General features: G+C 40.9%; 2 protein-coding genes across 8 annotated transcripts; one reads left to right on the top strand and one right to left on the bottom strand.

The window, feature by feature from the left end:
* Positions 1-40: 40 nt before the first annotated feature.
* On the bottom strand, positions 41-7,011 carry bccip (BRCA2 and CDKN1A interacting protein). Its single transcript, XM_078413616.1, has 7 exons — positions 6,690-7,011; positions 5,699-5,773; positions 5,528-5,608; positions 3,595-3,684; positions 1,968-2,152; positions 506-674; positions 41-295 (listed from the first exon to the last, which is right to left on the bottom strand). Exons 1-7 carry the CDS (start codon positions 6,816-6,818, stop codon positions 125-127), a joined length of 900 nt encoding a protein of 299 aa, XP_078269742.1. The 5' UTR covers positions 6,819-7,011; the 3' UTR covers positions 41-124.
* Positions 6,860-27,611, top strand: uros (uroporphyrinogen III synthase). Of its 7 annotated transcripts, none has more exons than XM_078413617.1 (10): positions 6,860-7,008; positions 10,439-10,555; positions 10,894-10,977; positions 17,249-17,348; positions 19,722-19,799; positions 21,711-21,785; positions 22,706-22,789; positions 23,153-23,238; positions 23,903-24,001; positions 26,247-27,611. In XM_078413617.1, exons 2-10 carry the CDS (start codon positions 10,493-10,495, stop codon positions 26,364-26,366), a joined length of 789 nt encoding a protein of 262 aa, XP_078269743.1. In that variant the 5' UTR covers positions 6,860-7,008; positions 10,439-10,492; the 3' UTR covers positions 26,367-27,611. The 7 variants fall into 7 exon arrangements, with proteins under 7 accessions (XP_078269743.1, XP_078269749.1, XP_078269745.1 ...); XM_078413619.1 differs by having other exon boundaries at positions 6,864-6,903; XM_078413618.1 differs by lacking the exon at positions 6,860-7,008 and adding an exon at positions 7,266-7,436.
* Positions 27,612-27,649: the final 38 nt, after the last annotated feature.

Below are 27,649 nucleotides of genomic sequence, written 5' to 3'. Positions count from 1 at the left end.
CTTGTGAAGGGACAACTCCATTGTTTCGAAGCTTAGATTTCAGATTTACTTTGTAAAAGATTTTAATATTCTTGTCTCAAAAACAAATTTTATTTGTTCATTAAAATCATGTCAAATATATTGTTTATACAGATAAGTATTCTTTGAGTTTATCCATAACTGCATTTGAACGGTCAGCAGGAATTAGCATCACAACACGAAGAGGTTTCATGGGAATGTCATCCAATGACCATCGTCCAGATAGACAGCTGTCACACTCATTTTCCACGCTGTAGCTGAATTTCAGAGTGGATTGCTAGAACAAAGGCAAAGAATTAGAAATGGGAAATCAAAATTAAGGTACAAAACAAAATGTATTTAATTTTATATTATGATGATGGATGTATATTCGTTTCACGTATAACATTAACACATGAAATGTGGAACATGCTAATTCTGACATAAGCTTGAAGCATAAATGATCTAACCTAACAACATTGAGCAAAGGGCAAGAGGAATAACCCACCTCATAAAAGAACTCGTCTTCTGCATTTGCAAATTTTAAATCTTCTTTCGGTTTGCCTCTTTGATTTGGCTTTTTCTTTCCAACTTCAAGATAGGCCTTGCTGATGATAAGGTAATAATGACACTTGCCACAAGGTTTACCAGTCTTCTGGGCGTCAACCAATTCTGCTCTAAACAATCAAAAAGTAAGAAAAAAAACTAGGAAAACATTTCCATGACATGGCTTACAAATAAGATGGTAAATTGAAGTGCACTATTTTGAAATTAATTTAAGTATATTGCAGAAGACAGCAACACTGGAAATCAGAAAGCGAAACAAATCTTCAGAAGCACTCAGCATCAATGGAAAAACGTGCAGCATGATCATCCATTGACTGAAGCACAGTGACAGATTCTTAAAATATCTGCACCTATATTATTTGATTATAACTGCAACTGTGACATGCATCATAAAATCTATCCTCCCCATTGGTTAATTCCTTAATTTGTTAGAAGTTTGCTCCAACTTTCTAGTTACGAGACTAACTGCGCTTGTGGAAAATGGAAAGATGTAGATAAACGCAGATTGTGGGTTTCCTACATTATGGAACAAATGTCTACTGATGGTCTTATCTTTTTACATTCTCCATTGAACCAGGCTGATTTACTGCTGAATTGCTGTTGGGAGTGCAAGGAAGGCACAAAATTCAATCACTGGCAGTATGCAATTCTGCTAATTGCAATTACTACCTGGTTACACTTATTTTCAAATGCCTTATGGCTAAGGTGTAGTAAACATCATTAAAAGTAGAGCATTTATTTATGCCAGGTCACTGGTTGGTGCCCCATGATACCTTATGGGTGCCCAGTTGTAAGCTGCTAGATCTGTAACATTCATTGGACAGTTTCATTTCTCCCACAATAATACAAACTGTTATGTTAGAGATGGTTTTCAAATGTAACCTTTTACAATGAAAAAAACAGCAGCTTCAAGGCACATGAACTTTGTCACTAATAGCTTATGTAGGCTGTAAAATGTGCATCCATTTCAGGCGTGCCATAAAATGAGAATTAGACTGTTCTTGAAAGTTACTGGAAGGCATGAAATTAGGCAAGATGCACCAACATTTAAAAAATACTTATAAGGATCCTTTAAGTTACAGAAATAAAACTTAACTCTATATCAACAAATGCCATTCTCAGCTGTTAAATACAAAGAGCAGATTTAAAGTGCCTAATGAACATCCTTGTCATCTTGTCTCTTTTTATAAAACAGAACATGCTAACCAGCAAGTACAATTATCACAGTATGCATTGAACAGCAGACTGCCTTAAACACTAATCAATGCTTTGTTTCTATCCATAACAAGAACTTTTAACCAGTCTCACTGTACAAGTATGAGATTGGAGTAGAAATGCAAGTATTCCTCCCGTTCACAAACAAGCCTATTATTACAACATAATTGCTCAGTATGGGTCCTTACTGGAGTTGTTTGTGCAGGGGCAGAGCGATCTGAGGTGGCACATTAATGAAGCGCTCACTGATGAGAAAGTTCACCGGCTTGCTGTTGTCATTTAGTATTTTTTCCAGCTGCTCAGCTGCCGTCTGATGATGGGTCTTGCACTGGCTCAGAACCAAATCTTTAATCTGTTCTACTGATTCAGTTCCCTAAAATGAGATAAAATCAGATAGTCAAACTGATCATTACAATAAATATCAGATATGGAAATGTAGCAAAGTGGGGCACCATTTCTCCCGAGAAACATACAAATTATTCACAACATTACAATAGCTAGAGTTATTAGACAAGATACAGTAGCTTCATATCTCAATCTAGAGTTTTTGAAGATGTCACCAAAAGGATTGATGAGGGTTGTGGGCATTAGTCAATATGGACTTCAAGTCCTTTAACAAACTCCCATGCTAGCCCACATGGAACCCAGGGTGAGCTCGCCAATGGATTCAAAATAGGCTTGGTGGAAGGATTCAGAAGGTGGCAGTGGAGGCCCAGATTCTGTTTGGAGGCCTGTGACCAGTTGTGTGCAGCAAAGAACTCCACTGAGTCCACCGTTGTTTATCATCTATATTGATGGTTTGGATATCATTCTAGTCTATCATAATTAATAAATTTGATTATACCAAAATTGGTATTACATTTGACAACAAGGAGGGCTATCTAAGTTTACATAAGGATGTCAATTCTGGCTAATTTATCCCAAACCAGGGAAGCACTTGAGCAGTAAATGGTAGGGCCCTTTAGAGTTATTGAGCAGAGAGACCAAAAGGTACAGATAGAATTCCATGCAAGTGGAAATGTGGGCAGATAGGGTGGTGAAAAAGATGTTTAGCATGCGTGCCTTCATTGGTAAAGACATGGAATACAGGAGTTGGAATGACGTGCTATGTTACTAAAGCTTGAGGCATTAAGTTATATGGAAAGGCTGAGACATTTTCCCTGGAGTGTAAGAGGGCTGAGCTCCAGTCAGGCCCCCATACTGAGCATTTATGTAGTAGACAAAATTGTAAGGCATCTATAAGATAAATGGTCAGTCCTTTTCCCCAGAGTGAAGGAATCCAGAACTAGAGAGCAGGATTTAAGGAGAGAAGATTTAAGAAGCCCGAAGGGCAATTTCTTCACGCAGTAGGTGGCATATGGAGCTGCCCGAACAGTAAAAGCAAGTACAATGGTGAATCTTCAAAGAAAGGTTTAGATGGATATGGACCAAACACGGGCAAACCAGACTAGTTCAGCTATGAAACCTGGTTGGCATGGATGGTGTGGGCCAAAAAGAACTTTTCCATACTTGATGACTCGTTATTTCCCTGCAGTTTTCAAAATGAGCTGCAGTTGATTCCATAAACAATACAAATTTAAAATAACTCAATGGTATTTCATGAACTTAGAAGTTAGCATTCTTGCAATTGCTAAACAATTAAGTTCCTTAAGAGGACTTCTAATGCAAAACAATTAAGCAACCAGTTACAATTACTATTCTACAATGTATAGATGACCAAACGTTATTTTACATCCAAATCAAGTGTGAAGAATAGTTCAGTCCCAAAGAATGTACCATTCTGATTGGACCACTTAATGCATGTAATCTACATACCTTTCTTTCAGTCAGATTTACAACTGTGATAAATCCAAAAACACCACCTTCGTCATCTTCATCACTATTTTCATCAAGGATTTCAGCTTGCTTTGAAATAGAAAATAACTTTAGGTATCTGAAACCTGGCTTAGAGTTTTAATTTCAGAACATGTACAACTATAGTACACTACTTAAAACATTAAGTTTGACAGGAATATCAAAATTGTTATATGTCAACGGTTCTCATTCTAAGTTGGCTTGTACAGGTAACTTTTAAAAAGTTGCAAGTAAATATAACAGCAATATTTAAGATTGTACTATTCTTATTCCTAGCTGAAATTTATGTGGAACATTGCAAATACAAGATTTGGGGAAAGAGAAATTATCAGGCAGACATTAAATATTCACCTGAACCATTTACCCATTCTAATAGACCTGCTCTGCACACCAATATTCTGTTTTACTCTTCTGACTTCTAACCAGCTGCATGACAGCAGCAGGTTCTCAGCCACAAAATTCTCATCCATGTAAATGACCAGCATGCCCAATATCCATGCAGGATGTTACAGCAAGGGATTCTATGGGATAAGATAAACATGCATTTGGAAAGACAGGAATGAATGGATAGTCAGTATGGCTTTGTCTGTGGGGAGAACTTGTCTCACAAATTTGTTTGCGTTTTTTGAGGTAACTCAGAAATTGATGAGGGTGGGGCAGTAGATGTAATCTACATGGACTTCACCAAGGCCTTTAATAAGGTTCTGCATGGTAGGCTGCTCTGTGATGTTAGATATCATGGAATCTAGGGAGAGATAGCAAGTTGGATGTATAATCTGCTTTATGGTAGGAAGTAGAGGTTCATGGTGAAATATTGTTTTTTGGACTGGAGAACCACAACTAGTAGTGTGCCTCTGGAGTCAGAGCTGTGCCCTTTGTGTGTCATCTATATCAACAATTTAGATGAGAATGTACAAGGCATGGTTAGTAAGTTTGCAGACGATACTAAAATAGGTGGTATCATAGCAAGTGAAAGAGGTTGGCGAGACATACAGCAGGATCTTGATCAGTTGGGCAGTTCAACCAAGGAATGACAAACAAAGTACTCCAGGCTAGTTGTATTTGGGAAGTCAGTGGAGGGTAGGATTTTCACAGTGAATGGTAGAGCCTTGTCGAATGTTCTAGAAGAGGGACCTGGGAGTACATGCATGATTCCTCTAAAGTGGTGACACAGATAGACAGGGTGGTGAATAAGGCTTTTGTTATGCAGGCCTTCATTTGTATGGACATCAAGTATAGAAGTTGGGACACTATGTTGAAGTTCAAAAAATAAACATTGACAAGGCTGCACTCCGTTTTGTTCAGTGCAATAGGAAAGATGTCATTAAGCTGGAAAGAGTGCAAAAAAGATTTACAAGTGTATTGCCAGGACTCACGGGATGGTGTTATTGGGAGAGGATATGCAGGCTAGGACTTTATTCCTGGGATCATTGGAGACTGAGGGATCTTATATATAGGTGTATAAAATTATGATGGAGATGGCGTCAATGTATTATAACTTTTAATAAAGTATTGTTTAAGCTACCACATTCAATTCTTTAATATTAATAAAGAATTATGTAAAAGTCTGAAATCAGCACTGTCTGAATTTCTGAATGTTTCCTGCATTCGGTTTTAAGACAGATTTTTATGATTCTGCTTTTCAGTAGATATGAAATGTTTGCATATCTTAAAAGATAAAAACAAAATATTCACCGATAGATCAAGTAAAACTAGTTCTTTAAATATAGATTAACTTATTTTAGCAAGATGCACACAGAAAATTTGATGGGTTAATCAACGAAATCAAAATAGCAATATTCTTATTACCCAGTCATTATTATTCCCCTAAATTCTGCTCAGATAAATTTTAAACCAATGTATGATAACCACTTTGTGGTTGATGTTACCGTACCCGAACAACACTTCCAACATAATTTTGCTGTATGATGATATCAGCTAATTCCGTGACATTTATACTGGCCTTGAGAAATAACTGTAAACAATAAAGACAACAGTTGTTAGCATATGAACCAAACCACATAAATATTCCTATTGTAAGATAACTTTACACTTCACAGGTTACCTGCTGTAACAGTCTCTTAATTCCACTACAATCACTGTCAGATATGGTATGTGCTTCAAAATCTACTTGTACTTCCTGCAAAACAGAAAACATGGACAATGAAAATTGGATACCGTAAACCCACCATGTAACAGACTATTGGGGGGGGGGGGGGGATAAATAATTTGTTATTGCCGATTGCCCACGATAACCAAGTGTAATATATAACATTTTGTGTGTAGAGACCCAACAATAAAAGTTAGTTTGAGCAAGAACTATACTGCCAGAGGTGCATTTTCTCAACTGAAAGCAAACCCTTGACTATCCCAAACTCCAAGGTGTTAATACAATACAGGAAGTGGTGGTGGTAAGGCACGACAGAGGAAACAGTGACATTGGCACCCCTCCCCACCCCCACCACCGACCCCCACCCACCACCCACATCCCATCACACCCCATCCCACCACCCACACGCCATCCCACCACCACCCTCCCCCACCCACCACCACCCTCCCCCCCCCACCACCCTCCCCCCCCCCCCCCCACCACCCTCCCCCCCCCCCCCACCACCCTCCCCCCCCCACCACCCTCCCCACCCCCACCCTCCCCCCCCCCACCACCACCCTCCCCCCCCCCCACCACCCTCCCCCCCCCCACCACCACCCTCCCCTCCCCACCATCCCCCACCCACACGCCATCTCACCACCCACACCCCATCCCCCACCACCCACACCCCACCATCCACACCCCATCCCCCAGCATGTTCACCCCCACCCCACCAGCAGGTTCATGATCTCCCCCCCCCCCCGCCCCGCCCCCAGGGCACAGCACCTCTCCCCGCCAACCCAGCCCCCTCCAGTTACTCCACGCTCCCCACCCCCCGGCAACCTCATCCCCCGTTCCTCTCCCTCAGAAACACCCCATCCCACTACCCGGGCGCGCAGTTCAGCCCCGGCCCCCGCTCCATCTCCCGGCCCACGTGGGCCCGCGATCCCGCGGCAGCTGAACCCACCTGCTGCGGGTCCAGCACGGAGTTGTCGCTGCTTCCATCGGACTCTCCCCCCGATTCGGACCCGGACCCGGACCCGCTGCCGTTCTCCACGGCCTGGTCCACAGCGCGGCGCTTAGCCAGCGACGCCATCTTGTTGAACTGCCGCCGGAAGTTCACCCCTCAGACACTCCCCTGTCCAGAACCACCGGCGGTGGCAGTGGCGGCGGCCGAGCCGGTAACCAGTCTCCCGATAAACTGCGCCTTCTACAGGATTCTGCCATTGTTAGCAAAATTATCGCGGGTTTGTTGGCCAAATGATGACCCCAACGGCCCACGTGGGGTGAGGTGTTTTGCTGACGTCATTGCGGGCCCGGTCGGCGTTGGGCGGGAGCAGCCAATCAGGGGGCGGCTTTCAGTGCGGGTACAGGCCGGTGTTGGGGGGGCCGGGGAGCAGCCAATCAGGGGGCGGCTTTCAGTGCGGGCCCGGCCGGCTTTGGGCAGGATCAGCCAATCAGGGAGCGGCTTTCAGTGCGGGCCCGGCCGGGGGGGGGGAGGAAATAGAGGGAGCAGCCAATCAGGGGGCGGCTTTCAGTGCGGGCCCAGGCCGGCCTGAGCTGAGGGCGGAACCATCGAGAAGCAGCGACACGGCGGCGGCGACGTGGTAAAACGGAGTCAACACACTGCCGCCTGCCATTGCTGCCGCTCACCAACATCTATGTCGGCGGCAGCGGAGAGCGCGTCTCCAGAGGGGGCAGGATCAGTGAGCGCGTGAGAGATGAACTCAACCAATGTGTGAAGTGATGGGCTTTTATTTATTCGTGTCATCACACAACTGTTTGCCAACAGCGAGCAAATTTTAGTGACATCTCCCCACCGTTTGTGGACCTCACCATCTCCATCACAGGAGACAGACTAGTGACCGACATCCACTACAAACCCACTGACTCCCACAGCTATCTTGACTGCACTTCTTCGCACCCGGTCTCCTGCAAAAAGTCTATCCCCTACTCCCAATTCCTCCGTCTACGCCGCATCTGCGCCCAGGACGAGGTGTTTCACACTCGGGCATCAGAGATGTCCTCATTCTTCAGGAAACGGGGCTTCCCCTCTTCCATTATAGATGAGGCTCTCACTAGGGTCTCCTCTACATCCCGCAGCTCCGCTCTTGCTCCCCCTCCCCCCATTCGTAACAAGGACAGAGTCCCCCGCTTTCTCACCTTCCACCCCATCAGCCAGCGTATCCAACAAATTATCCTCCAACATTTCCGTCACCTCCAACGGGATCCCACTACTGGCCATATCTTCCCATATCCTCCCCTTTCTGCGTTCCGCAGAGACCATTCCCTCCGTAACTCCCTGATCCACTCGTCCGTTCCCACCCAAACCACCCCCTCCCCAGGCACTTTCCCCTGCAACCGCAGGAGATGCAACACCTGTCCCTTTACCTCCCTCCTCAACTCCTTCCAAGGACCTGTACAGTCGTTCCAGGTGTGGCAGAGGTTCACCTGCACCTCCTCCAGAGGGGCAGGATCAGTGAATGCGTGAGAGATGAACTCAACCAATGTGTGAAGTGATGATGTGAGCAGAACTAAGGGACACAGGAAACCCAATTGTGGGATTAACAGTGCCTGCTTCAGCCCCTGTGGCTCCTTTTCATTAATGTTGCTGTCAATACCTAATACAGCAGGGGGGGGAATGATGCTTACTAAAGAAAGAGGACCTTGAATGGAAAGTTTCAAGTTGGGAGCACATGTAGCAGAGACGGAGAATTTATGGAGGGGATAGTGTCTTTGCAAGAAGCAGGGTGGGAATCGGTGGGTTTGTAGTCGACGCAAGTCAATAGTCTGTCCCCTGTAATGACATCAGACTGTCAGTACTTGTTCTAATTGTACACTGGCACCACCCCCAACTCTTTATCTACTACGTTGCTGACAGCATCAGGGCTGCTTCCTGCACCCGCGTTGGAACATGTTGATTTTGCTAACTTTACCATCAACTTCCACTCTGCCCTCGAGTTCACTTTAATTATCTCTGACACCTCTCTCCCTTGATCTTTTTTGTCTCCAGCAGGGATAGACTATCAACTGACATCTACTCTCACAGTTATATGGACTACACCTCCAGAAAAGAGATGATGGGGGGGGGGGGGGGGAAGGAAGGGGAAGAGTGTGGCCTCCTGTACATCAGTGATTCCAAGTCTAGAATTGGCAACCGTTTCGCCAAAGCCTACTGGATCTCTAAGAATTTTAACTCCTTCCATTCGTAGACTGACCTTTCTGACCTGGGCATCCTCCATTGCCAGAGTGAGGATATGCAAACTGAGGGAACAGCATCTCTTATTCTGCATGGGTAGCTTACAATCCAACGGTATGAACATTGAATTCTCCGATTTTAGATAACTACCAAACCACACCCCAACCTCTTACCCCCTGCACCTCCTCACCCCTGTGCCTCACCTGGACTCGTGTATTTCTCCCCTCCTCCTCCCCTTCCATCTACATTCCTTTCTCTAGCTTCACAATTTGCAACTCTTCAATCTTTTTGTCTCATACATTCTGTCTTTTCATCTCTAGCCTTTGTCCAACCATCTGATCATCAAAAATCCCCCTCACCTATGTCCACCTTTTAATTAGGAAAAGAAGCTGCAGATGCTGGTTTAAATCGAAGGTAGACACAAAATGCTGGAGTAACTCAGCGGGTCAGGTAGCATCTCAGGAGAGGCAGCATCTCGAGAGATTTTGCCTCTCTCGGGAGTCTGAAGAAGGGTCTTGACCCGAAACGTTACCCATTCCTTCTCTCCCGAGATGCTGCCTGACCTTACTTCAGCATTTTGTGTCTACCTCCATCTTTTAATCATTAGGTCCTGCCCATCTCTTCCAGCTATCCATGTACTCCAGAGATGTTGCCCGATTCACTGCGTTACTCCAACACTGTCACTTTTCCATGTGTTTTTCGTAACCAAATGATTAATTAAGGATTGTTCAGGCCATGTAGCTGTATTTGGTAGGAGAGGGTGCTTTAACTTGAAGACATGTGAAATCTTAACCTATTTGGCTAACTCTAAGAACTCAATGATACTTGCACAGTTTTGACCTCATGCCACTGACGTTTGTTATGTTTGCTGGCCAGGTTTGTTAGAAAGGTGGAATGCTGAGTTGCTTCAGAACCCATTGTATTTCTGGGAATCTTAAAACATGGCATGCATTGTAGCTGTCAGAAACAGATAGAAGTTCTATGCTGAAAAGCATACATTCTAGATATGTGGTGAAGAAAGTGAAGGATAACGTAAGGAGGAACATGGAAAGTGAACATGTAATGTACAACACTGTGAAAGGATCTAAGTTTCAGCCAGTTGCATGTACAATGAAAAGAAAATGCACAAAAAGAAACGTGATTTTTTGTTATAGGATGAAACAAGGCAAAATTACTCAGCAAAGTGTTTGAAAACAAAAGTGAAAAGCTCCAAATAATTTCATTTTTATATAAAAGTAAACTAGAGTCTCAGTGAATAAATGAACTGTGAACTGCAATACAATAATGCTAACGAGAAGGAACCACAGGAGCTGAACGGTTAAGGTTTATCTAAAAATACATTTGTTTAAATTGGTGATTTCCTGACTGCAGGATCATCATGATGGGTTTAAGTTTGATTGGAGATATCTATTTTGTCAGAAAGGGTGTTGCTACAAAGAGGTCATCAATGATTATTTGACACAATGCTATCTTGAAATTAAATGTGTAAGTTACAGTTTATGGTCTTGTGCTCCAAGCTATTTCAGTTATTTGCCATTCGACTTCTTGACAATGTGGATGAAGTGTGAGAAATGAAAGTCCTTTTGCTTAAAGATCCTAAGGAAGGAGAATTGGGACCTGATCCATATATTCATGTAAGTCCCCTGAAATATTTTTACTTTTGTAATATTTCATATCACTTTGCTGTTATTGTATTTGTATAGCGTGGTAAATAACCAAAACATTGAAAACAGACAGAAGGGACTGCAGATGCTGGCTTACAAAAAAAGAAAAAAAGTGCTGAAGTAACTCCACTCCAAAATCTTGAAACTATTTTCTTAGAAATGTTATTCAATGCAACACAGACTTTATGCCAGACATCTTAGCTGAAGATTTTATTTGAATACGCAAGATCTAAATGATGCTTTACAATTTCATACCGCAATAAATTAATTTCTGTAATGTTTTATAATTTGGACCTTTTTGTTTTCAGGAATTTGCTTCACATGGCCTTCAAGCAACTTTAATTCCTGTTTTATCCTTTGAGTTTATATCGCTTCAAGACTTATCAAAAAAGGTAACGGGTAGTGAAATATTGAACACTTAGACAATTAATTCTGTACCTTTTGTAAGATAGTGAGATGATAGTGTTATGTTAGTGAAGACGTCTGAATGATGTCACAGAAAATATGAGGATTTGTGCACCATGTCATTGGTAATTCAGAACTCTATTGAAGTTTGCAAATCTTAAAAGTGATTTTTAGTTGGCAATGGAAATCAGTCTTTAGGAAATGGATGCATTATGAAAAGTGCAGGAAAAACAGCAAATTAAGTTAACATTGAGAAAAAATTATGAACTGAAATATAGTTTAAAAAAAATTAAATGCACAGAATCACTTTGACATTATAATAAAGAGCCCAAATAGAAATAAAACATGAAACAATTTTACAATGTTATAATATTACCGATTGCATTACATGACAGGGGCGTGGCTGTGTTCTGCAGCTGCGGCTCACCGGCAGTCTCTCCGTTTTTTTTTGTTGTGTTTTTTAGTCAATGTTGATGTTAAATGTACGTTTTGTTTTATTTTTAATTCTGTGTATGTAGGGGGGTGGTGGGGGGGTTGGGGGAAACCTTTTTTTAAATCTCCTCCTCAACGGAGATGCGACCTTTACCGTGTCGTATCTCCGTTCGCGCTACGGCCTAACACCGTGGAGTCGGCGGCCTCCAGCTGGGATCGACCTCGAAGACTCCGGTCGCAGGGCCTGGACTTACCATCTCGGAGGTTTCGGCCGTGGGCCCTGCAGACCGCAACATCGGGAGCTCGCAGGTCCCTGGCTGGCGACCGGCTTTTGGGAGCTCCAGCCGTAGCAGCTTCGACCGCCCCGAAGCACGAGGTACGATCGACCCGCTCGCAGGCCCTTCATCGCCCTGCGTGGCCCGGCCGCAGCACTTTACATCGCCCGGTGGGGGCTCAGGACTTTCATCGCCCTGCGTGGCTCGGCCGCGGCATTTTCCATCGCCCGGTGGGGGCTCAGGACTTTCATCGGCCTGCTCGGCTCGACCCTGGGACTTTCCATCGCCCGGTGGGGGCTTCAAGGGGTTGGGAGCCTCGATCACCTCGTGGCGCCACGGGAGAAGAACGAGGAGGAGATAAGACTTTGCCTTCCATCACAGTGAGGGTATGCCTAGAGCAATCACTGTGATGGCTGTTTTGTGTAAAAAATTGTATCTGTGTGTCTTGTGTTCTTTAATGTCTACTGCTGGACCCTGACGTGAGAGGACGCTGGCGTTGATTATTCGCCGCTTTTCCGTCAGGATAGTTTGTCTGTTTGTCTGTTTGTTTCTATGTTAATTGTATTTGTAAAGCGCTTTGTGCATGTGTTAAGGCGCTATATAAAATAAATATATTATTATTATTATTATTTTAGTTTATCATGCCATAGTACTCCTAAAGATCATCAGTTCATCATTGGGTTTGGCTGAACCACAAATATTATCACCCTGCTCTCATCTGGAAAAAATGTTCCATCATACTGCTCCATGATCACCCTGATCTGCAGCGATAGCACCCAGCTTCTTTGCAACCAATCTCCTCTGTCTCCTTCACATTGAACACAGATAACAAGTGCAAGGAGGTCATTTAACAACTAGACTATTCAGTTTTCTGTTCTGATCACTTTTCTTCCTTCTGCAAACCACCAGACCAAATTTTAAATATTTTGGCAGTTCTCTGAATAAATCATCTAGTCCATGAGACCTTGTTCCTGATAGATACTGTTCCCCTATCAAAATGCTAATCGTGCAACTTCTCGTCCTGGATTCAACTGTTTGTTGATATTGTTAATGCCTCAGTTATGCCAGTCCCTTCTTTCAATCCAGAGTCATCCATTCCCTCAAAAAAATGTATATGACTGATTCACCATTTAAAACTACCATCCCCAAATTGGCCTTTACCTTTCAAATCTATGCCATTGTTGTTTGAAGCTTCTTGTTTGAATTTTTATAATCCAGTTTTATTTACCATGGAGCAGCACTGAAGTGAAGCTGATCACAATCATTAAATATATCCTGTATGCTCATGACACTGATAATCTAAAACTCCTGACATTCTCAATCAGTTGACCACATCATCCTCTTCCAACATTCCTCCATTATTTTCCAAATGAGTAGTAACAGCTTATTTTCACAAACTCACATAATTACTTCAGGTAATCTTAGAGGATCCATTCTTTTTCCAGATATTCATTGTCCTTCAGCAACATTATCAGAAAATATGACAGCACTTTCAACATTGGCCTCAGCATTTTCTCATCATTGTCTTTTTTTACCCTCCAATATTTCTCAATGGATGAACAGTAGAACTGGGAAATCTGAAGCCATTGTCTGCAGTTCTACTCAGTCTTTATCCCATCATCCTGAATCTAAGCCTCTTCATGGAAACCGTACAGCACAGAAACAGGTCCTTTAGCACAACTTGCCTACACCAACCGAGGTGACCCCATCTATACTCGTTCTACCTGCCCATGTATGGCCCAACATTTCATAGACTCATGTTATTCAAAACTCTGCTGATTATGCCATATGTTTACCCATTATCTTTGTGATTGGTGGCCTACACTGCCAACTAGTTAAGCGAAGCCACAGATTTAAAAACAACTTTGTGACTTATATTTATTCCTCCTGTGTAATGTTCTCCACTCCCATAACTCTCCAAACATTCTACACTTCTCACCATCAGAGCATCCACAAGTTTAAATAATGCATTACTGCCAGCTGTGTAAACTTTAGGCTCTGATACTTCCTCTGTAACCCTTCTTAACTTTCTGCATTCTTTCCCTCCTTGGGAATGCATCATAAAAACACCCCTCTTTGACCAACTTTTTGTTTATTTATCTACAAATATCTCCTTTGACGATTCAACTATTTTTTGTTTGTCTACTCATTGAAGCATCTTCGAAATAATTAGATGCAAAATATAAATGAAAAGTACTTGTTGACGTGAATAATGTAACTAATGAAACTGGCTTGTGGGTTTTTAAAGTTTACTGCCTGTGTAGTAATTGTACAATTACTTATTTATGTCAATAAAACAAATTGTGAAACATTTTGAAGATGAAACTTAAAATATAAATGTTCGACCAGATCTTGTTTACTTGAATTCCTCTCCCGGAATCAGTGACTGAAGTGTACTCATATCTGCACTTACCCAGGCCACCTAAAGTCCATTTATCATAGAGTCATACAGCACAGAAACAGGCCCTTTGTCCATGCCGACCAAAATGCCCCATCATGCCCCATCGTCCTGTTTGCCCTTATTTGGCCCTAAATGTTTTCTATCTATTTGTATGGTATGAAAGCTGACAATCTTATTAGCAAAATACAAAGGCGCTGTTCCTGATGGTTGGCAGCTTGGGAAATTGTGCTCTTTCAACTGTGAAAATTGTCACTAGGATTTTAATTGTCTTTTATTCAGACTTTCACAAATTATTAAAATTGAAGATAGTTTTTTAACATAAAAATTAAAAGTACAAGAACAAATAATTATAAACACCAAATCAAAGCTAAATAATTGTAGAAGCTTTTCCCCAGATAAGCTATACATGTTGAGTTTAGCCATGTGTAATGGTGCAAGCAACACTTGTCTTAATAATTTTGACGGCGACTATTTGATTTCGGAATCGGAACCGACGCAAACAAGGTATTAATCAACGCAAGTTTTATGGAGGACAAATCATTTATACTTAACAACATACTTAACAATGCTTGGTGGGACCCCCAATGAGTAGCAGCCAGTTCTGTCCGCAGCACAGCTCGCAGTTTTCTCTTGGCACCGGTCATGACCCATTCTGAGGGCGGTCCCATAAGCTCATGTGCAACAGGCATGTTTATACCCAAAAGCCCGAGTTTAACCGGAATTTATCCTTTCAAACTAGAAATCCTCCTTGGTGTTGAAAACAAGAGCTATTTGAGACAACAGGCATCGAGCTAATCTTGGATGTCTCTGGGAAGGCAACAGTTTGCCTTAGTGACCCCGCAGGTGGTTTCATGGCAAGGTCCTTATAAGTTAGCTTAAGCAAACTTCCAAAACATTCAATCGTTTTTCTAAGCAAACTGCTTGCTTGAATGTGGTGCTGTTAATTTAGCAGAGAAGCATGCATATGGCTTTGTCGACAACTCCATTTTAGCTGACACAGTCCATTTAACCATTTCCAAACAGGGAACCATTACTCAACATGTTACAACCAAACCATCTCCATACACCATGATTTATGAAAGTTCAGGATTTTACAAATAGATTTCGAAGTATGTGACTTCAGTTTCTTGCTCAATTATGCCAGTTCCAATTGGAACAGCCAGCAACAGTCAGCCCAATCCAGCCTTTGTTTAAAATATTATTACATACAAGTAGGAATATCATTTATGCATTTTTTGTTATTACAGTTAATTTTTACAACTGCAACTTTATGCCGTTTTAATGTAGGTTGAGGTTGTAAATATAGATTAGCAATTTTGTCACATCTGTAACAGTATATAACATGACATTATTACAATATGTTTCATTTTATATCCACAAAGCCTTATACCCACTTTTTTTGTGAGACATTAAATCCAAATGCGTTTTGTAGTCCGAACAGTTGTGTGATGAATTTAATTGTCGTAAACTGCTGGGAGTATTGAGTTAAATTTGTACATTGCTGTAGGAAAATAATGCATTTGGTACAATGCATTTAGCAAATAAACTCATTAGTTTCCAAACAATCTATATACTAAAACTCTTGTTTGTTCGCTTGTTCCTGAACTACAGCCAAAACGGTACACAATAGTGCGACAATTTTAGGCCCACCTTACCGTTATCCTGTGGTCCAATGGAAGAAGTTTCATTGAAATCGGTGTTATATTTTTAAAGTTATTTACATTTTAAAGTTTAAAAAACCACGCATGCACAATTGGGGCTCCGTTGATCTGGTACTTACATAAGATGCCTGCCGCATCCACGCTTGCGCAGAACAAACGTGTCCGTGCCTGTGCAGTTGGGGCCCATTGAGCAGGGCTCGGCCGCCTGTCTCGGGAGCGGGAGAGCCAGGCCTGGTGTCGGGGGAAGCAGCCGGAGCCTGGGACTGGGCCTGAGCCTGGACATGACTGGGTAACCGCGAGCCTGAGGGGGGCCAAGGGGAAAGGCGGCAGCGGCAGCGGTGAGTCCAGGTGGAGGTGGAGGCTGAGGCCTATGCCTGCCGCTGGGTCTGCCCTCGGCTCCCCCATCCCCCCCTCCTCCATCCCCCCTCCTCTCCCTGGCTGGCTCAGCACCTTCGCCATGCTGCCCAGAGTCCAGCGGCTCAGCAACAGTGGGAGAGCCTCCGCCGTCTACCATTGAACATCCCCGCACCGGGATGGGACAGGACTCTTGCCCACCCACCCCGGCTCCACCAATGGCAGCCGCCCGGGCCGGGAGGCGGGTTGCTATGGCAACCGCGGGCTGCTCTCGGAGGGAGGGAGGGGGGAGTGGGAGAGGAGAGGGTGCTGCACCAATGCAGGAGTGGTTTGGGCCCAACGGGTCCACTTGGTCTGTCATTCTAAAATGTTAGTGAAAACAATTCTTCATTGACCATGTTTTCATAATTTACTTTAATAATGCTCATTGCTGTACATCTTATTACAGAGTTGTATATTAGTCAGATGTGGATAATTGGGATTCCTTGTAGGATTGAAGGGTCCCGTCCCGAAACGTCACCTGTCCCTGTTTCCCAGGGATTGCTACCTATCTCGCTGAGTCACTCCAGCAATGTGTGTCCTTTTTTTCCGTATGGGTTACTTTGTTTCAGATTAGCAAGTAAAAGATGATTAACTAACTCATTGAACTTGTAAGATCAAATCATTTGGGACAGGAAACATTTGTGAATTTTCACGATAAAATGAAAAGTAAACATTCTTTGAACATGAATAATTTCTGCTCTTAGCTACTGAAATGTGATAATTGCTTAAGAAATGTACAGGTGACTTTTGTTTGTTTTTATTATCTAAGTAGAGTCAAGGTGTTTTCTACATAGACTAGTGCATGTCTATGGTTGGTTAGACAATTGTTATGCAGAATGATTATATCCAAAGTGAGATTTTAGCTTTTGAATACAATTACAAGCTGAAGTTGAGATTCAGTGCTGAAATTAATGGTGATTAAGTATAATGTTTGTTTTTTAAAGAAGGTTATTGTGAAAAGTTTGAATACTTGGTCAAGTAATTGTGATATTCACATGAACTTTTATAGTCATTTTGTAATAGGCATTTAAATTGTACTTTCTGCATTGTAAGGTATTAATTTTGCAATAATAGTTTCATTCTATGTACATAGCTTGCACACCCTGAAGCTTATGGTGGCCTGATATTTACCAGTCCCGGAGCTGTAAATGCTGTGAAGTTATGTCTATGTGAGAAGGGGGGTATTAGAGAAGGTAAGTGAATTATTATCCTCTAACAATAATCATATTTGTAATTGTGAGGTGTTATTTCTCATCTTGTGGCGCGTCGAAAAGACCAAAATAAAGGTGAGGAGCCAGGTATTTCGGGAGGGATTTATTTCGTGGTGTCTCTAGACCAGTCGAGTCTGCCAGAGAGAGATCGCGCTTAAAATCCCGCCCTTTATCCCCGTAACTAAGGGCCGCCCCCCTGGACTGGTCCAATCCCGTGCCGAGGGGTTTGGTAGTGGGATGGCCCGACCCGTGGGAGCCGCCACAGGACCCCCTCCAGAACCGGAGGCACGAAACGCACTGGAGGTCGCACAACCCGACCGGACCGCGTACGAAAATTGGCTGACAGAGGGGCCGGTGGAGGCACAGGTGGAGGGAGCCGCGAAGGGGTCACCAATGTGGGGCGTCGAAAAGCCCGAAATAAAGGCGAGGAGCCAGGTATTTTGGGAGGGATTTATTTTGTGGTGTCTCTAGACCAATCGAGTCTGCCAGAGAGAGATTGCGCCTAAAACCCTGCCCTTCATCCCCGTAGCTAAGGGCCGCCCCCCTGGACTGGACCATTCCCGTGCCGAGGGGTTCGGTAGTGGTATGGCCCGACCCTTGGGAGCCACCACTATTAATTACTTTAGATAAAATGAAAGAAACACAAAGTGCTGGAGGAACTCAGTGGGTCAGGCAGCTTTTAGGGAGGGAATGGTCAAGTAAAGAAGGGTAACAACTCAAAATGTCAGTCAGTATGGTCTTGACCCGAAACATCGCTGGTCCATTCCTTACCCAGATAGTCTGTGACCTGCTGAGTTCCTCAAACACTTTAGGTTTTACTCAAGATTCAAGCATCTGCAGTTTCTTGTGTCTTAATAAAACGCTTTAAAAAAAAAATCAGATTCCTTGTACAGTAATTTTACAATTACAATAATTGGACATTGTGTTTTCTCAGGTATTTTCTCTTAGTTTAGTTCATAATAATGTGGAATTTTCATGTGTATTCATCATACCATTCAACCACTCTTTGTGGAATGATACCAAATCATGGGCAATTAAATCTCCTCTCAACCTTTAGTTTAGTTTATTATTGTCGTGTGTACCAAGGTACAGTGAGAATGTTTTGTTGCGTGCTATCCAGTCAGTGAAAAGACTGTTCATGATTACAATCAAGCCGTCTGCAGTGTACAGATACAGGATAAAGGGAATAGCGTTTAGTGCAAGATAAAGTCCAATTAAAGATAATCCGATGCTCTCCAATGAGATAGATTGTAGGTAAGCATCGCATTCTAGTTGGTGATAGGATGTTTCGGTTACCTGATAACAGCTGGGAAGAAACTGTCCCTGAATCTGGAGGTATGTGTTTTCACACTTCTGTATGTCCTGCCTGATGGGAGAAGGGAGACTCATCCTTGAATAAGCTGGTGGACTTGCTGAGATAGCGTGAAGAGTAGATGGAGTCACCGTGGGAAGGTTGGTTCGTGTGATGGTCTGGGCTACGTCTACAACTCTGTACTTTCTTGCATTCTTGGATACAACTGTTCCTGAACCACTGTGATGCATCCCAATAAAAAAAAATGTCCATGGCTCACCTGTAGAAGTTGTTGGGGACATGCCAAACTTCCGAAGTCTTCTAAGGAAGTAGAGGAGTTGTTCTGCTTTCTCAGCCATTGCTTCGATATGGGTGATCCAGGACAAGTTGCTCATGATATTTACTAAGTAGTTGAAGCTTTCAACCATCTCTTCTTCAGCGCTGTCAGTGCATATAACACTTGGCTTCTCAAAGTCCATCCCAATCTGTTTTATCTTGCTGATATTGAGGGAAAGGTTGTTGTCTCAGCACCAAGTTAAAGTACAAAGTTCTCAATCTCCTTTCTGTACTCTGTCTCGTTATTATTTGATATCCTTCTGTGTTTTGAGGAGAATAACCCCAGCTTTTCCAATCTCTCGACATAACTGGTTATTTGTCCAATCAATCAATCTTGTAAATCAGTCTGAAGAACTGTCCCAATCCAAAACATCATCTGTGTATTTCCCTCCCCAGGTGCTGCTTGACCCGCTGATTTCTCCAGCATTTTGTTTTTTGTATATTTCATCCACTTGCTTTTTAATGCCTTATCATTAAATAATTGTTTGCTGACCGATAAATATTACAGGCTAGCAATGTTTTCTTTAAATGCAAACTCTGAAAAAAATTATATTTGGTAATATTGTTGATTGTGATTGATAATTATTGGCACTGAATTATTGTGTCAACTATTGAGATACAGTGAAAAGCTTAAGGAGAAGCAATTGGTAATATAATATCAGGAAATCTATAATCTTGAACTAAATTTCTTCAATGATATTAATCAAATTTCCTAATTTTTTTAACAGCATGGTACAATAATTCTTTAAGAAAACAATGGAATGAAAAACCTATCTATGTTGTAGGAAGATCTACAGCAAATTTGGGTAAGGAAAGTTATTTTCATGTCCATTACAGATATGTAAAGTAATACTTGGATGGAAAATAAATGGTAAATTAATTATGTTTCTGAAACATTATAGTGAAAAAATAATTTTGGAATAAATTTAGAATACGATACTAATTTAAAACTATTGAGCCTTTTGTCATTTCCCATTTTCACAGGATGAGAATCAGATGCCTGGGAGTGAGGAATAGAAACAAAATAGGATTAATAGCAGTAAAGGGATCCCTGAAAGTGAATGGGAAAATATAAAAGACATTGTATCAGGCAGGGACCAAAAGCTGTTATGAAGATGCTGTAGTCTGGAGCATTAAACTAACTGCTAGAGGAACTCAGCGGGCCAGGCAGCATCTGTGGAGTGAAATGGACAGTCCAAGCTTTGGATTGAGGTCCTTCATCTGGACTGAGAGAGTAGAAGGGAAGTAGCTAGCATAAAGAGTGGGCCAAGAGCTGGCAAGTGATAGATGGATTAGGCAAGTAGAGGTTGATTGGCAAATAGAGTCAAGTGGGGGAGGGAAGGGCAGAGATGGCAATAGAGGCAGGTCAGAGATGTGGAGATGATAAAGTGCTGAAGATTATAAAATCTAATTTAAAAAAGAGTGGACCCAAATAAGGGAGGGGTAGTGGGCTGATGGGAACAGTAGGTTTGTGGGGATAAGGACACAGGGAGGAGTGTGCTAGTGCTGGCCAGGTGGAGCAGATGGGGGAGTGAAAGAAAATAGGAAATATGGGGAGGGGGGGGGGGGCAGTAACGACTGGAAAGGTATGTGGTTGTGTGGACCTGGGCAGATCTCATTTTCTTAATATCTCTTAACTTAATGGCTCCTATCCACATCATTCTATTACTCTTGAATATTCTCTAATAGAACCGTGTGTGTAAATTGGAATAAGTATTAGATAGGGTTTAAGTGATGTCTCTGCAGAAGCGTAGGAAAATAACTGTAGATGCTGGTACAAATCGAAGGTATCACAAAGTGCTGGAGTAACTCAGCAGGTCAGGCAGCATCTCTCGAGAGAAGGAATGGGTGATGTTTCGGGTCGAGACCCTTCTTCAGACTGAAGGGTCTCGACCCGAAACGTCACCCATTCCTTCTCTCCTGAGATGCTGCCTGACCTGCTGTGATCTCTGCAGAAGCTGTCATTTCAAGCATTTCATGCTTGTGGACCTATGTGGAAACATTTGAACAAGGATTTTGCCTAGAACATTTGAATCTGGAAATCTAAAACTGTACTTATATTTACAACAAAAAATGTTATAGAACAATTGTGTCAGACTGTGTCAAAATGGGCAAACTGTTTTAGGAGGAAAACATCAGCTCGGGTGGTATTCATTGGAGTTTATAAGAATGAAAAATTATTTCTTTTAAACATGAGGTCGGTCCTAAGAGATTTTGACAGGATAAATGTAGAGAAGATATTTTCTTGAGTGAGGGAATCTAGAACTAGGAATAAGGGGTTTAAAAATAAGGGGTTGCCAATTTAAGACTGACATGAGGTGACATTTATTTTCTCTAAGGGTCTACTCTTTCGAACTCTGCCACAGGTGACAGTGAAAACGAATCTTTGAATGCTTTTATGCCAGAATTATAGATTCTTGATGAGTAAGGGGATAAAAGGTTACCAAGAATTGATGGTAAAGTGGAGTTAGGATTGAAAATCAGATCAACCAAGATGTCATTGAATGGTGGAGCAGACATGAGAGGCCATAATTCATGTGTTCATATTGAAAAAGCGCAAAGTGGAGGACTAAGCTGTTCTTATGATAATGTGTGAACTGAATACTAAGTCAGATTATTTAGAACTATTGTCAGCTTTCCCCCAGTTTAATGTCACATTGATTGATGTGTATTTATAGTTCAGCAATCAGTAAAAAAACTTTTTTCCTGGTTATAAGTAAAGGAAATTGGCCTTGCACCACTAGGAGAAGAATCTGGAAATGCTGAAAAATTAGCTGAGTATATCTGTACAAGTAAGTGAATAAACATTTAGATTTTTTGATTTTTTTAAAAACAATTTCACATGTAGTTCATGTATTTTATTGCTGTGGTCATTTTATTGCTGTGAACAACTTTCACTCATAATATCATACTGATTTTTGTGCAAAAAATGTTTTTATTTAAGATGGAAAAGTGACTGAACTGGGTCATTTAGAATCATGGAGTTATACAGCGTGGAAGCTGGGCCCTCAGCCCAACCTACCCACTCTAACCATCTACACTAGTCCCATATATCTGCATTTGGTCCACATCCTTCTAAACCTATCCTATCCATGTACCTGTCCACATGTCTTTTAACAGTGTGATAGTCCTTGTCTTAGCTCTTTTTATGAGAGTTTTTGCATATTCTTCAATGTATCAGTTATTGTACTGGATTTGTTTTTAGTAGCAAGTAGAAAATGCTAATAATATGTGCGATAGTTGGAGAAAATCAATTCTATCAGCTGTGCTGCATCAATTATTCCCTGATAGTATTGGTGGAATGCAATGTGCAGTTGCTAGATCAAAGTTGGGCACTCCACTGCATATTGTTGTGAGTCAAAAAGCAGCATCGTCTATGTGTGCCCAAGCACGTTTGCACAGCTCTGCTTTCAGATAGTTTTCTTTTATTATTAGCAGTTTCAGGTTTTTGTATAACAATGAACTATTTAAAAATATATTAAGAAAATCACTAGCTAATTGGCAATTTCACATTTCAAAGATGTGTCAGTCAATAAAATAGATTATGTGAATGGTGTATATATACTACAATGATAAGATGATTTGTACTACCACGCCCCCTCCCCCACTCCCCCGCAATTTCATAGATGGAAAATGTAGATTTGCATCTTTGTTATTTTGATTAGATTTTGAGCCTTTGTTAATTAATAAAATCTTGCTCTGCTTTCAACAGAAAATTCTTCAATTTCCCTGCCTCTTCTATTTCCATGTGGTGCACTTAAAAAAGAGACACTCCCCAGATACCTACATGAAAAGAGTAGGTATTAATTATGTGAGGAACAATTAGTGTTGAAGATATATAATGAAAATAGAATTGCATTTAGAATTTAAATCTAAACCTATTTCTCAAAATTGAAAGCCAAATTTCTCTTCTCAGAAATGTTTGAAAACTTTCCCTTTTTGTTCTAACATTTTACTAGAATATATGTGTCTTCTGCACTTGCTAAAAATCAATCTTAGTCGATACAATAGTTTTAATCAATCCTCGGGAAATAATGTTAATTAAGATTCGCTGCATTTCTATAGAGAACAATGTACACAGTGATGATACAACGCTTAGAGCTTTTGCACTAAAGTGTTTATTTTTCTTAAAGTTTACAAATATTTATACTAATTTCAGATGTGCCGTTGGACAGTTTCACCATCTATCAAACATCTCCACATCCTTCCTTCCAGCAGGCTTTAACTGATTATTTTTCAGAGCAGGTATGCAATTCAGATCATTATGCAGTGCATTCCTATTTATCCGAAATGAAATAAGACACTGTAAATGAATTATTCAGTGGATTCTGCCAGATAAACCAATCTCTCCGATGGCCACAATATGTGCAACTTCTAAAGGGAAGGGAAGTGTAAAATTGCTAAGTTCAGGATCTGAAACCACACTGATTTTAATATGAATTATAACATTGTAAATTTCAAGCAAATGGAAAGATAAGTTCCTTGTTTTTAATTATTTCAGATTAGTTTATAGTTTAACTATTTATAAGTACTTTGAGCTGATGATAGTTAATGTTTAATTTTAGAATAATTATTTAATTTTAATTTTATTAATTATTCATGATTTTTATGTCAGTCCTTTAAAAACTAATTAATGATAGCTTTACAACAAAAAGCTGAGGGTGGAGTATAGCAGTTGTCAAAGCTTTCAGTGATGTTTCTGGAGAAGGGGTTTCATCAGTGCACCAATCAGTACATACATTACACTGTGGGAACCTGGGATACTCTAGGCCAACAAAACTTTCCTTGTACGTTCTGAGCATGGCGAAACCACAGGCAGCAGTACTAGTCCAGTGAAATATCATCCAGCTTCTCAAGGTAATTTACAGTTTAAAACTAGAAAATGATTTGTTTTCCTCTTTTCTGCTAGGGTATCCCAGCAAGTATTACATTTTTCAGTCCTTCTGGTGTCAGATTTTGTTTGCAGACCATTAAAAAATTGGCTGGAGATTCCATTAATCAAATCAAGGTACAGTATTTGTAAAATGCATTTCTTGTTGTGCTTGACTGATCTTAAAATCCTTTTGATCATCCCTTTCAAAGTTTGTTTTCTTGGAACAGAAGAGGCCAAGGAGAAATCTATTGTAAAATTACGAGAGACCGAGACAGAGTAAGTGGGAAGGATCTATTTGCTTTAAATCCGTGCCTCCTGATTTAGAGTCCCATGTTAAAGTAATCTACACCAAGAAGGGTGGTCAGGACAGCTTGGAAATGTGGGAGAGGTAGAAAGCTTCGTCACATTTAAGAAATACTTCATTACATCATTGCTGTGACCTGCAGAGCAATGGACCAAGTTCAAAGTAGATCTTTTTCAACTGGCACAGAACCGTTAGGCCAAATGTCCTCTTGTATATTAATTGTTTTGCCTCTATGAAAGACAAAAGGTTAAGGAACTAGTGTGCATAGAATAATGCTGATCGGCAAAAAAACAAAGATAACCAGAATTCTTTTTAATTATGTGGGTGTTGTTGAAACGTCAAAGCAGTCAGGGAACGCTGTAAGCAGGTACATTCAATTTTTGCATTCTAAAAGGAAGTGGATACATTTCTAGAAAGGATCAAATTCCCAGCACTGCCTGGGAATGTCTGGAGAATGTTGAATGTTTTCAATCTAGATTTCCAAAGAGCATTTGATCTAGTGCCAATCGAAGTGTAGGAAAATAACTGCAGATACTGGTACAAATCGACGGTATCACAAAATGCTGGAGTAACTCAGCGGGTCAGGCAGCATCTCTGGAGAAAAGGAATGGGATCTCGACCCGAAACGTCACCCATTCCTTCTCTCCAGAGATGCTGCCTGACCCGCTGAGTTACTCCAGCATTTTGTGATACCTAGTGCCAATCGAACATTATTATGGAAAACAAAATGATTTGGAGGGTAACATTGACGTGAATGGAAATTAGTTAGCCAACTGGAAGAGTTCTTGGTCCAGAAGACAGCACATAGGCATGGAGTTTGAAAAAGGGTTCCGAATCAAAACGTCAACTATTCGTTTTCTCCAGAGATATTGCCTGACCCGCTGATTTACTCCAGCATTTTGTGTCTATCTTTGGCATAGGTTGTCTGGCTAATAAGAAACAGAGTCGGTTGAAATACATAATTTCTGTTTGGCAAGGTTTAATGTGGGTGTGCCAGAAGGATCAGTGCATGGTCCTCAAATCTTTATAAGTTGTATCATTGACTTGGATGAAGGCACCAAAGATAAGATTGCAAAAGATAAGGACACAAAATTAGATAGAAAGGTAAGTTTCAAAAATAACATTTAGAAGGCAGCAGAGGGATTTATAAAGGTTAACTGAGTGGATGAAGATCTGGCAATTGTGAAATTGTCCATTTTGGTAAAATTAAGAAGAGTGAATCATCTAATAGAGATCGCAGATGTCTGAGATATTGAGAGAACTGGTGTGTCCCAGTGTCTTATTTGTATAGGACTGGAATGCAAGTACAACAAGTAATTACGGATGGAAGGATGTTTTAATCTAATGTTAACGGAATTACTAACAAGGATTAGGAGGTTCAGCTTCAATCATTCGTGTTTTGGGGAGACTGCATCTTGAATACTCTGTATATCCTTGTTTGAGGAAAGCTGTAAATGCATTGGACGTTGGTCAGGGAGGGATTACAAGGCAGAGACCTAATATGAGTCGGTTATTAAAAGGGTGGACAGCTAACCTTATAACTGCTTAGAAGAGGAAGAAGTCTTGAATAAAATATATAGATCCTTGGATATCTTAACAGACTTATAAAGAGGATGGCTTTCTCTTGTGGGATAACATAGAACAAATGCTCATTATGGACAATAATAAACCAAACTTTTAAAATATATTAAGCGATTGGCTGTTTTAAGTCAAAGAGTAGATTTTTGTTTCTCTGAGGGTTGTAAGTATTGAGAAAAGTCTTTAGAGAAAAGCTGTAAAGATTTTTGATAAGGGGTGAAAAGTTACTGGAGTATATGGAATAATCCATTCTCATGTGAGCTTTGTGTCTTACAAGTTTCGAGTACTGTAACTCTCAAGATGATGGGTCAAGAGTTGGGAATTGGTAAGGGATTACTGAAGGATTAGGCAACTACTTCTTTTGGACAACATGCACAATAAGATGAAAGGCCTCGTGCTGTACAGTGCCCTGGTAACATGATTTTCTCTTAAGTGTAATAAATTTCATTCATTCACGTTAGTTGAAAAATTGGTTATTTTGTTAAATTGTTTTTTTAGTTTGCAGCAATAGGACCAACAACAGCTGAAGCCATGGTATCAGAGGGACTGACCGTGAACTGTAGTGCTGAAAAACCGACACCACAGGACCTGGCAGCTTGTATAAGAAAAGTGCTCTAGCAATGCACAGAATACAGAGCAATAATGCTCTGTTGATTATCTCTCAAGGATAAATATGTGCTTAATTGTCATCTATCCTCACTTTGAGTTGCCTTGTTGTTTCGTTGTAAAATTACTTTAAATGGGGGATGTTCCAAATGTCTATTGTTTATAAATGCGTGGAAATAAATTTGTGGTGCCTTCTCTTTGCAGAACTCTCTAAATCATTTTACAGTGCTAACAGGGATAAAATGAATAAATAAGTGTTAGAACAATATGAATGCGTAAACAGGCCACCGTCCTTTGATGTTGGAGAGATTCCACATGAATTATCAACCAGCTAGTGATTTTAGCCAGTCTTTCTTCAGCCTTGTAAAAACCAGGAGCTCACCATGAACCTTCCTGTGTGTTTCTTGAGGTTGCTACATTTTCACATTAACTGCACTGAAGACACAATGTTATTGGAAGTTCTATTTTTAATAAAATTTTAATTTTTGGAAATGTAATTTCATTCGCTAACCAGTTTTGCTTAATCTTTCTTTCCTGCTGCATACTCGTTGTTGTGAATCTGATTTGACACTGAGTTCCATCGCACCATTTCATCCTCCTCATTCCTTCCTTTATTTCTTCCTCAAATATTAAATTCCACTGGTTAAGAAGATTCACTCTTGGACTCACCATTCACTAAGCTACACACCTGTGACCCACACTACACAGCTTGACCCGATCGCTGTTGGAAGAATTGATGGGCATGCATTGATATTCCCGTCCATTATATAGCAAAGGGCAAAAAAGATAGGTTAAAAGCATCTTGCATGCATGAATGGAAATTGTTTGAGGTAGAAATTCATGTGGTCACTGGTGCTAAGTGTACAAATTCGAATATGCTTTTGAAATCCACTTGACTACTTGTTGGTCAATTGTACTTTGACCCAAAGTTTTTGAAAGGTTTGTGTATGGTTGCATTTGTTTTTTTGTTTTTTTAAATATTGAGAAATCTCTAATTAACAAAACATATTTTGCAGTAGTATGTTATATTGCTATATCTGTAAAGATATTTGGGTGGCTTGAAGATTTTTAATGAAATTTGTATGCACTATCTTTAAGAACTGAAAATCTTACCTTTTGATTTAATAGCCACATCTTTAAAATTTAATTAAAATACCTTTGGTACAAGGTAAAATAATTAATATTCAGGGCTGATTCTAACATGTAATTGACTACTGTGTATAGCACTGTAAAAAAAAATCTTCCCATTAAAGCAATGGCCCATGTTTGTATTTACGACTGGCAATTTTTATTTG

The sequence above is a fragment of the Rhinoraja longicauda genome, chromosome 16 (assembly GCF_053455715.1).
Source record: "Rhinoraja longicauda isolate Sanriku21f chromosome 16, sRhiLon1.1, whole genome shotgun sequence".
NCBI lineage: Eukaryota > Metazoa > Chordata > Chondrichthyes > Rajiformes > Arhynchobatidae > Rhinoraja > Rhinoraja longicauda.
Note: the sequence above shows the minus strand (reverse complement) of the source record. Positions and strands in the feature narration are given on the sequence as shown.